Below are 12,500 nucleotides of genomic sequence, written 5' to 3'. Positions count from 1 at the left end.
CATTATATTATATATGCATACATATATATATACATAAAGATATATACATATATATATGTATATATATATATATATATATATATATATATATATATATATATATATATATATATATATATATATAGAGAGAGAGAGAGAGAGAGAGAGAGAGAGAGAGAGAGAGAGAGAGAGAGAGAGAGATATAATCATAAATATACAGGGATTAGCTTGAGTTGCTTCTCTATATCTGTATATTTTATATATATATATATATATATATATATATATAGTCTACTCCTTTTCTCTCTTATTTTTTTATATTCATGCATTTCTCTTATACTCTATGTTGCCTTTTTGTTTTATTTTCATTTATCTTCATCCATGAACAATGTAGTAATTTTCTTATAATACCATGTCATCTAAACAGGTTTCTAGTCATAGCTCATTTTTCTTTTCATATAAATAATCCACTATGTCTCTATTCAAAGTTATTATTCCTTAATCCTGTTTATCCTTTTGATATTAAAATACAAATGAAAGTTTGTCAATGATTGTTCTGTGTTAAAGATTATCCTATAAAGTAATTTTTCAATACTGAATCGAGTTACTTTGTCATTGCTGTTGGCTATATTATTAGATCTATCACAATTATGAAGTCACCAGTAAAAGCCTCACTTCTTCTGCTTGAAAAAACAATAAACACGGTTTTTATAGTTCTTTTCTGAAAGAATAAGAAATGTAGTTTGTTCAGTATTTCCGAGACTGCTAAACTTAATCATCTTAATTTGTTCTCTATATTGAATAGTTATAAATTGATAACCTGTTTCTATCTAGCAAATAGAATTTTTTTCTCTCTTTTTTTTTTTATGTTGGAATCAGTAATGTTTGGAAATATTGGTAAAATGTTGAATTCTTCACAATTGAAAATATTTTGTACCGATAAGACTTCTAGATTAAATATTCCTAACTTAATTACCGAATGAATTTCTTCGATCATTGGATTAATAATCTTTATTCTTTCTATTTCTCTAACAACTTGCCTGCTAGACCTATGCTAGAATCTAATAAAACAAAATTATGATAGAAGCCTTAAATAATTTTTACTTCAACAATGTCTTATCTTTCCTATCTACTACACAACTAATTCGACATATTGCCCATTCCTTCTATATAAAACTATTTTGGAAAGTCTTTTGAATCTCCAATAATCCTCCTATAAAGCAATTTAACATTCAGTTTTATCCATCTTTGAACTTTCTAAGCTAATTAGTGTTCTTCAAACTCAAAGAATGTTTACCATTTCAAAAAGTATTGTAATCTTGTCTTTATTTGTCTTTGGGCTTTTATTTTGATTTTCATGTTTGTATCAAATAAACCTGAGCAGAAAAAGTTCCAACATTGATATTCTAAACAACTATTCCGAATTCACTTAGTAGTTTTCCTTTTCTTTTTCTTATTTTTTCTTCTTCTTCATTACAACAAATGTTTTCATGCCATATAGCTTTTCTTCCTCTTTGATCCTGGTTTAAGTAAGATCTTAATATTTGTATTTAGAACCAATAAACAGCCAGTTCTTTCTTTCTCTTCTATGCGTATATGAGTCAGCGAATTTTAATCAATCGCAACGATATAATTGCTTGATATTTACATTCTGTTATAAATAACTTCTATTTCTCCTCTTATCTAAATTGGAAAGTCTTTGTTCCAAATTTATGGCTTATGCTAAAAAAATCTTTGAGATATGAGAAGTAAATATATACATATGTATGTGTGTAGTATGTGTGTGTATATACATTCATATATATATATATATATATCCACATACATATATATGTATATATATGTGCATATATATATATATATATATATATACACATACATACATATATATGTATATATATGTGTGTATGTATATATATATATATATATATATATATATATATACACACATGCTACTTATATATCTTACAGATAATATATATATGTATGTATGTTTTTATGTATATGTATATATGTGTGTGTATGTATGTAAGTATATATATATTTATACACACACACACATATGCATATATGTATGTATGTATGTATGTACGTACGTATGTATGTATGTATGTATGTATGTATTGTGCAGTCTGCAAATTTGGTTAATTGAAATAGCTTGGAATATCTCATGATATTTACTTATACAAAAATGTCTTTTTATCATTTTATTAAATGATGATATGTGACCTTATAACTGGTGTAAAGAAAAGTGCCATAAAAAGGGTGAAGGTCTTTTATTGATAACATATAAAAGCCAATTTAAATTGATATAGCTTTTTTTTTCCTTTTATTTCTTACTCCAGGAAATAATTTTACAGAATATCATTTCTATTTGTTAATTCAAGAAGTAAATAATTAAATATGTTATTTTCCTTCCATAGATCAAAAAGATCATAACTTCTAACCTTACAGCTAAGAAAATTTAATCAGAGAGACATTGAGAAAGATGGTGTATGGGAGAGAGAGAAAGAGAGAGAGAGGGGGGGAAGAGATGGACATTCAGACAAATAGACAGATAGATAGAGAGTGACTGACTGAGAGAAAGAGAGAGAAAGACAGAAGATAGAGAGCAAGAGAGAGAGAGAGAGAGAGAGAGAGAGAGAGAGAGAGAGAGAGAGAGCAAGGGATAAATGGAGAGGGCGGGAGGGAGAGAATTTGAAGGCTTTCATGGTCTAAAGTATTATTTGTTTATTTCAGAATTTGTCGGCAGTTGTGTGAATGTATTTATTAAAAAGATAAAATATTTATGGCCTAAATCACACAGAAAATGTTGCTGGTTGTCATTAAAATCTTGCTTTTCATGCAAACCTGCTATTGTGTTGATTTCATCTATTACGTGAAAGAAGGAATGAGTGCCAACACTTACCTTGGAGATATCAGTGTTGACACTCATATGATGGACAGTATTCCAGTCGAGGACTATAAGTCAATTAGCTTCAGTCAATTACAGAAAGAATTGACAGAAAGCTCTCCACTATTCAATGTTACAAAAGCTGGGAAACTTTATACTGCACAGACACTAGATGCTGAAGCTCTCTGTAAATATAATACAGAATGTTTCCAAATGGTTGACATTGCTGTTCGGAGAAGAAAATCTTTTGTGAAAATACTTGAAATAAAAGTAATAATAGAAGATGTTAATGAACACCCACCAGAGTTTCCAAATAAAACTATTAGCATTCAGTTTTCTGAGAGAGATGGCAGAGGTTCAAGTATATCCTTACCTAATGCAGTCGATAAAGATGTCAGTGTTTTAAATTCCCAGATTATTTATCATTTGATAAAAAAACAAGAAGAACCTTTCAAACTTGACGTCTCAAAACGTGTGGACGGTTCCTATTCTCTGAGAATCACTTTAGAAAATAAATTAGACAGAGAAATGCAAGATACATACAACTTGAAAGTAGTTGCAAAAGATGGAGGCACTCCATCTAAGAAATGTGTCTTGAATGTTGAAATAACAGTCTCCGATGTCAATGATAGTCCACCAGTATTCTCACAAAATGTCTACAATGTTACAGTGAATAAAAGACAGAGAAATACACCAATCATTACTCTGTCAGCAACTGATCTTGATTCTGGTCCAAATGGGAATATATCTTACTATTTCAGTTCAAAAACAACTGATATTGCGAAATCGTATTTCAAATTGCATAGAAGAACTGGTCAGATCTATCAACACGAGGACTTTAGTCCAGAAAAAAAGCAGACTTATAAGTTATTTATTGAGGCTAAAGATGGAGGCAAACCTCCACTCAGCTCTATTGCAATGGTTTTAGTAAATGTTATTAACCAGCAAAATAATGCTCCAGTAATAGATATAAATTTCTCAGAATTAACTGGAAATACAGCAACAATATCTGAAGCAATGGAAGTTGGCAGCTTCATTGCATATGTGAAAGTTGTTGACAATGATATTGGTTTGAATGGACAAGTGACATGTGACCTCCAGCATAATAAGTTCACTCTCCAGAGTCTTGGTCAGAAAAGATACAAAGTATCAGTGAAAAAAGCAGTTGATCGTGAGACTGAAAGTCAAATCAATTTTACCATTTCATGTAAAGATAAAGGATTTCCATCTCTGAAAACTGAAAGAAAGTTCTCCATCCAAGTAATGGATGTTAATGATGTTCAGCCACAATTTACAAAAGATGTCTATAAGTTTTTAACTTATGAAAATGAGAAACCAAACTTTCCAGTTGGATTCATAAATGCTACTGACCCAGATCTTGGTCTTGGAGGTCAGTTAACTTTCTCTTTACTCACTCAAGTAAACCAAGCTTTACCCTTTAAGATTTCTAACCTTGGTTTTATTACTACAACTCGATCTTTGGACCATGAGCAACAAGATGTTTTTAAATTCAGAGTTTTAGTTAAAGATAATGGAAATCCTCAGCTTAGCAACACAGCAGATGTTGTTATAGAAGTATTAGATGAAAATGACAATCCTCCTTATTTTACCTTTCCTAGTGTCGACCCATTCAGCTTGGATGTTTATTATAACCCGCAGAGCAAAAACGACATTACAGTTCTGAAAGCCTCAGATAGAGATAATCGACAAAATGCTTTTCTGAAGTATGAAATCCTGGAAGGAAATAACCGACAGTTGTTTGCAGTTAATCCTTACACAGGAGTTCTGTCTTTTTCTCGAACAGTTTACCAAAATGATGCTGGCTTATATAATCTCAAGTTCATTGTCAAAGACAGTGGAACTCCAGTTCTGACAGCAAAAACCACGTTATCTATGACTCTAACTGTCAGTAACAAAACATCAACCAAGATGACAGCAGTGCAGTTTCAATCCAATGATAAAATACACATCAATTTATTCATCATAATCATAGTGGCAGCAGTGACAGTTTCTGTATTACTGGTTGTTTCCATTACTGTGTGCATTGTCAGGAGAAACAACCAACAGAAAACACATTATAAATGTGGAATAGACCCTTCAAAGAAATTAGTGGACAAAGGAAGCCTTTCAGGATATTCCTGTGCAAAACAAGTTTCTTCCAAACATGAGAGTCCAGATGTATTATTAAGTATAGAAAAAGGTGAAGACCCACATCTTATATGGCCCAGAGATAATCTATCCACAAGACACCCTTTATGCTATGATGGTAAAGATACTCCAATAGAAATTCATTGTGATACTCTTTCAAGTGGAATTCATCAGGTGAGAATTTTTTCTGTTTTAAAATTATAATTAAATCCTTTTTGTCTGATCCTTGCTTTTTAAACTCTTATTCTTTTTTTGTTTTTAATTTTGTTTTTAATTTACTTTTCCTCTTCCTGAAAACTGTGTGTTACATGTTATATCAACTAACTTTATACATTAAACCAAACTGATTAGAACTGCTAGAAATGTAAAGAATTCCAACATAGACTAACAATTAAGAAAGAGCTAGTTTACATATTTACAGTTTTATTGTAACTGTTATTTACTCATCTGGTTTTAAATTTTTAACAATAGTTAAATTTGCTAAAATAAATAATAAGCCAGTGTTTATTCAATTTGGTTATGCTTTGTCACTTATAAAATTAACCTGCAGTTTTGTCAAAACAAACAAAAAAAAAGTCATTAATATTCTCTTTGATGACTTTATACTTTGTCTAAAACAACAGATATTAAGTTCAAATTAAGCTTAACACATATTTCCATCTAATATTAGAGTTTCATATAAGACTGAAGAAAGAAATGCAAATAATATTTAGGTCTTGCTTATTGGCTAAAATAACTTACACAGTTTGTTTTATTAACTTATTGTCGTCTTTTCTTCTGGTGATCTATAAATGTAACTTTCTCTAGCATACTGCAGGCAGTCTTCCTTCTCTTTTATGAAATATTGCAGCAAAAGTAGCTCTTTTTTCTATTTTCGTAAATCATCAGTCAATTTAGCTTTATCTCATATACTGCAGTCAATATGGCCCCATTTGACATACTGCAGTTAATCCTATTCCCTTTGACATACTTCACAACAAACTAAATCACTTTGGTATATTGAAGATAATATATAAAAATATCTCAAATATGGCAAACACTCTGGTTCTGTCAGATATACTACTGGACAACATAACTCCGGAATACTGTGCAGGTGATCTACCATCATCTCATAAACAAACTGTAGGTAAGCAATCACCCTCTGTTGCACCATTGGTAATCTAACTCAGTGTCTGTTTTTGACAAAAAGTAATCTAGGCGTTTATGCAAATATATATAAAAATATAGTAACTCAGAACACTAATTATTCGACTTCCTCTCGTAAATTCCACAAACAATATAATAATACATACAACAATATGGATGTGTGTGTGCGTGTGTGTGTTTGTGTGTGTGTAATATATGTATCATATTTATATATTATATGTGTGTATGTGTATATTATATATGTGTGTGTACATGTGTGCATGCATATATGTATGCTTGTGTGCATTTGTGTGTGCATGCATGTGTGCATGTATGTGTGCATGGCATGTGTAAGAGTGTGTTTGTGTGTGTGTGCACATGTGTGCGTGTTTGTGTGCATGCTTGTATGTGTGTGTATAAGTGCATATGTGTGTGCATGGCATGTGTGAGAGTGTGTGTTTGTGTGTGTGTGTGTGTGTGTGTGTGTGTGTGTGTATGTGTGTGTGTTTGTGTGTTTGTGTGTGTGTGTATGAATGTATGTCTGTGTCTGCTTGTATGTGTTTGTCTCAATATATTGCTGAAATATGTTGTGGACAATTCTGCTTATTTATTCACACTCTACTGCAACCTAACTCTCATTTGACAAACTCTGTATTCTTGCTTGAACCAAAACCTCAGTTGTTCACTCTTATGAAAATAAAGGATCTGTGTTTTATATATACATTAAGGAAGGTTATGTTTCAACCACATTGATCTGGGTTCAATTCCAAGGCACCAGACCTTGACAAGTGTTTTGCATAATGAATTCAGCTTGTCCAATAACTTGCAAAACAAATTTCGTAAACAGAGGCTTTACAAAAGCATGATGTATATGTATATATGTATGCATTCTCTCCTGTTTTCAACTGTTTGGCATCTTCATGTAAGGAGTTGGTTTCTAACAATGATACAAAGCTTCATCATTGGAATGAAGATAAAAACTAATTCATGCCTCAAACTTGAGAAAAGTCTTGCACAATTTTACTGTTCTGCTTACAAACTTTATTGGTAATATGCGTATGCATATATGTGTGTGTGCCCATATGTGTTTGTGTGCATGTACATGTGTATGTGTGTATATATATATATATATATATATATATATATATATATATATATATATATATTTATATATATATATGTATGAGTGTATGTATGTGTGTTTGTATGAATTTATGTATGTGTGAGTATGTATTTATGTATGCATGTGTTTATGTATGTACGTGTGTATGTATGCATATTAGTAAAATATGTAAATATTAGTGACAAAACTAAAAGCCAGTTGCTTTATGAATGAAGATCCTTAAAATATTTGTTCCACATGGAATGTCATTCACATCATCATAAATACAGTAACCCAGTAATTAGCCCTTTGTGAATCTGCAACCAATACTGTCATTTCTTACAAATTGTGGTATAAAATAAATGAATAAATAAAGTCAAGGTCTAGTCACTTAAACTGACCCCGACATTTGATTAGTACATTAACCACTATGCCATATGCCCGTGGGCATATGGCGTAGTGGTTAAGAGCGCAAGCTACTAACCACAAGATTCCGAGTTCAATTCCAGGCAGTGACCTGAATAATAATAATAATAATAATAATAATAACAACAATAACAACATTGAGAAAATACCTTAGGAATGAGAACCCAGGTTTGAAATTTCCCCAAGACACCTGATGAAGTCTGGAGTGTATATCAGCCGAAACATTGTGTTAGCAACAAACAAGATGAGGACAAATATCCATCAAATGTAAATAATGTAAATAGTGTACATAATTCCTCATCTCTTAAATATAGAACAGTATATTATTTTATCAGCCCCAGCAGGGTAAAGTGAAAAGTTATCCTTGGTAAGATTTGAACTCACAGCATTGTAATAATGATTTCTGACAAGCCTCAGATTTAGAGGAATGCATACTGTCAATTCAATAGACCCCAGCACTAGACTGGACTGATTCTCTGCTTTATCAATCTTAGAAGTATGACAGGCAAAGTCAGTGACTTATGCTATGATTTGAACTCAGAAATTATAGACAACAAAGTCAATTTTGTCTGATGCTCTACCAATTCTGCCACAACCCTTTCCACAGCCCACACAGTGGGACTGAACCTGAAACCATGTGTGTGTTTCTTCCCCCACCATCACTTGACAACTGATGTTGGTGTGTTTATGGCCATAAAACTTAGCGGTTCAGCAAAATAACCGATAGAATAAGTACTAAGCTTACAAAGGATAAGTCCTGGGATTGATTTCTTCAACTAAAGGCAGTGCTTCCAGCATGACCACAGTCAAATAACTGAAATGTGTAATAGAGTAAAAGAGTATATATGTATATATATATTTCTTTGACTGCTATTTCTAAATTTTCAGTATGTTGGAGAAGCAACTCAATGCTAATCCCTGTATATTTATGATGATAAATGGTTTTACCGATAAAGGTTTTTTCATACTGAACTACTTGGCAAAATTGTTAATTATTAATTCTATTATTAATTGACGATTCCCTGCCCTTATTCTTGTATGTATATATATATATATATATATATATATGTGTGTGTGTGTGTGTGTGTGTGTGTGTGTGTGTGTGTGTGTGTGTGTGTGTGTGTGTGCGTGTGTGTGTGTGTGTGTGTGTGTATTACAGAGTGCAGTGAATATATTGCCACCTAAATTATGCAAAAATGAAAATAACACTGACATCTCATCTTAACAGATATTTACCAAAATTACATAAAAATATCTTGAAATGCTAAAGAGTAGATTTATTCAATAAAATTACCATTGGCTTCAACGACAGCCTCAAGACAGCCTTGGAATCTCCTGCAATTCTTCCGGATGGTCTCCTTGTGGTGAATGCTGCCATAATCCTTGCTTTCAGTTCATCTTTGGTGTTACAAGGAGTTTAATTGGTCTCTCACTCAATTGTGCCCCACACATAATCAACAAAGGGGTTACAGTCTGAGGATTTAGGTGGCCAGATGTTAGGGGTAATGTGGTCTCCTGCTTGTGTGGCATGGTACAGAGTCCAGTTGCCAGACATAGGGACTTCCAGCAACTAGCTTCTTGACCCAGGGTAGGCTACCTCCTCGAGGCACTTAATGCAGGCCTCCATGTTGAGTGTGAGGTCGTATGGGAAGATGAATGGAAGCATAACGTCACCATCACTAGTGATCACTCCAAACACAATAATGTTGACTGGATGTTTTATTTTTATCACTCTCAGTATATGTTTTGGGCACACAGCAAGTCAACGGTTGTTTTGTGTGTTCACCATCTGTTCATACTGGAGCTTCTGGCAGGAATGCCAAGCAGTACAGCATGTCGTTTCCAAATTTCTGGCAGAATGAATTGCACCATGGTTCTATTTTTCTCACAGATGGTGCCCAACTGACCCTCCAATACTGTGTAGTAGACAAAATCAAAAACAAACAATGTGCATGCATGAAATTAAAAATGTAAAATTATGACAATTTAACCATTGCACCCTGTGTATATATATGCACAAAACTGGCTTTCCATGCAACTTCTTGCTTGCAAGACATTGGTCAGTCCAAAACCTTAGTAGAAAATACTTACCCAAGTGCCATGCAATGTGTTCCAAAATCATAAAATTGCATAGCAAACTTCTTAGCGACACGTCAGTGCATGCACCATGTAAGTGTAAAATATCTGAATCTCATGTCATTTTCTGAAATGCCACAATATTACAGGTGGCTTTTCAGTTTGTTGGTTTTCTTGTTTTTGTTATTCTTCTTCTCCACAAGAAACACAATGAATTATTACTGTAATACAAATAATAACGATTTCAAATTTTGGCACGAAGCTAGTAATTTTTGTGGGAGAGGGAGATCAGTTGAGTACATTGACCCCAGTGCTCAAACTGGTATATATTTTATTGACCCAGAAAGGATGAAAGATAAAGTCAACTTTTGTAGAATTTGAACTCAGAATGTAAAGAGTTGGATGAAATATCATGCTAATGATTCTGCCGGCTTGCCACCTTCATCTAATATAAATAATAATGAATAATGATATATAATTTGTAATATAAATAAAATGTTATTTCATTGAAATATGAGTACTAGAAATTGCCCTGTAGTCACTGTTTATTGTGTTTTTTTTTTAATGCTTTTTTTCATCATCTCTAGCAACTTTGGAAAAACAAAAACAACAACAGAGGAATAATACTTGGAATGGTTACAAACTATATTTTAACTAGATATTAAAATATTACAGTAAACGGAGGAGGGATATTATATATGTACGTGTGTGTGTTTGTGTGTATTCCAAGGAAACACCTGCTGCTAAATTTCAAATACACGGAGTTTTTAGCAGCTGTTTTTATTGTGACAATTATTCTCAATGTGAGTTGTTGTTTAATTTTGACAGAGTATGTTTCACTTATATTAAAACTACTTTTGAAAACGATAAGTCTTGCAGGTTTTTTGTTCATTCCACACTTAAAAAAAAAAAGAAATGTAGCTTCTTGATACATTATTAAGCATTTGATATCATTATGCATCATCTTCATGTTACTTTGACACATGGTCTTCTGATTAGATTACTGTACTCACAATTGTAGGGTTGAGGTTTCAATTTTCTGACTGAATGGTTTGTATGAGCAAAATTCTTCATTTTGCATTGCTTCAGTTTTTTCAGTTGAAAATAAATATTTGCCCCAGCTAAGGCTTAACCCTGTGATGCACTAGCACCCTGTTAGTGTATCACAGTGTATTCCTAGGGTATTGCAATCCCAGCCCTAATTATAATTATGCCTATAATTATAGAATATTTATATATATATGTGTAGAGAGAGAGAGAGAGAGAGAGAGAGAGAGAGAGAGAGAGAGAGAGAGAGAGAGTGTGTGATGTACAGAATTGAATATTGAAAAAAAGTCGTCAGAAATTTGGAAAAAATTTTTTTTCTTATATTATATCTTCATTTTCATATTAACGCTTTCATTCGTCTTTCAAACTTGTCAAATACAATTCTCTCTCTCTCTCTCTCTCTCTCTCCATATATATATATATATATATATATATATATATATATACACACATAAATATATACATACATACATATATACATATACAGATATATGTGTGTATGTTTATATATGACATATATGTATACATAGACACATAATTTTGTGTTTGTATGTGTGTGTGTGTATATATGAGTTAGTGAGCAAATATAAATATTTAAGCATACATAACTGTTTGTTATATAAACTACGATTTTTACAAACTTGAATGAGTAATAGTATGCAACATGTATAATTTCTGTTGTAATAAAACATCTATAAAACAATAAGGAACTTATTTCCGAATTTGTTCCTGTTTTGCATCTCTTAAGATTTCTAATTACTAAACTCCTTTGTATGGCATCTTGCAGTTTTGAAAACAAAGGTAAGGATGCATTCAAATGATCATAGATGAGAGATTGGGAACGGTCAGCTAAGACAGTGAAATATTGAAATAAATATTCTTGGATGGTTTCATTTCTTCATATAGATTTTAATTTCTAAAGGGTCAATTTGTCCATCCTTTTATCAGTATCAGTAAAATAAGCACCAAGATAAGAATCTATAAGGCTGCATGGTGTGCAAGAAATAGTCACTAAATTCCTTTGTATGGCATCTAGCAGTTTTGGAAACAAAGGTAAGGATAATGGTATAATGCAATCTTAAATCTTCATTCAGTGTCCTTCAAAGGCTGTTAATTTCTAATGAGTACGTTAGCAAGATTTAGTAGCTAATAATCTGCAATAAACCATTCTACTGCAAGTGCAACTCATTTTTGGCTGAATGAATGGATTAGAGGTATGTATAAAGGGGAAATGAAGTGCCTTGCTTAAGAACACAATGTATCACCTAATCTGGAAATAAAACCCCTCAATCTCATAATTGAGTCCAACAAGCTAACCATAAGATGGTCAATGCTGGCCTGATGTTTGATTCATATGTCTGGCCAGTCAGAACTGGCATAGAGCTTAAAAAATAACACAAACTACAACAACAAATAAGCAACAGCAATGTAGTAAAAACCAAAAAAATAATTAAATTATACTATCTTCTTTTACTAAACAAGTCTTGCACCTAAAAATGGGGGAAAACATTAACAATCTTCTTACATTGTACCTTCTCAGAACAAATAGCTCAAGCTTAATCTATTTTCCATCTATAAATTTTTTTTCTACCTAAACCACCCCCAACATTTCTGGTGATATTCAGTTTTGTTTTAACTAAATATCACATTAAATAAAAAAAATACCTTGCCATTCACCAATGAAATTATCAATAAATACAACAC

At 32.1% G+C, this 12,500-nt stretch overlaps 1 protein-coding gene across 2 annotated transcripts in view; it reads left to right on the top strand.

Annotated features, from left to right (window-relative positions):
• LOC106872384 (protocadherin gamma-C4) overlaps nt 1-12,500 on the top strand; it is a 102,104-nt gene that overhangs the window by 3,850 nt on the left and 85,754 nt on the right. For both annotated transcript variants that reach the window (XM_014919369.3, XM_089362721.1), the window contains exon 2: nt 2,719-5,194. In XM_014919369.3, the coding sequence (XP_014774855.1) occupies nt 2,789-5,194 (2,406 nt within the window). In that variant the 5' untranslated portion in view covers nt 2,719-2,788. The remainder of the gene's footprint in view (nt 1-2,718; nt 5,195-12,500) is intronic.

This window comes from Octopus bimaculoides, chromosome 14 (genome assembly GCF_046866305.1).
Source record: "Octopus bimaculoides isolate indiv1 chromosome 14, ASM4686630v1, whole genome shotgun sequence".
In the NCBI taxonomy this organism is placed as follows: domain Eukaryota; kingdom Metazoa; phylum Mollusca; class Cephalopoda; order Octopoda; family Octopodidae; genus Octopus; species Octopus bimaculoides.
The sequence above is the reverse complement of the archived record's forward strand: the minus strand, read 5'-3'. Positions and strand labels throughout refer to the sequence as shown.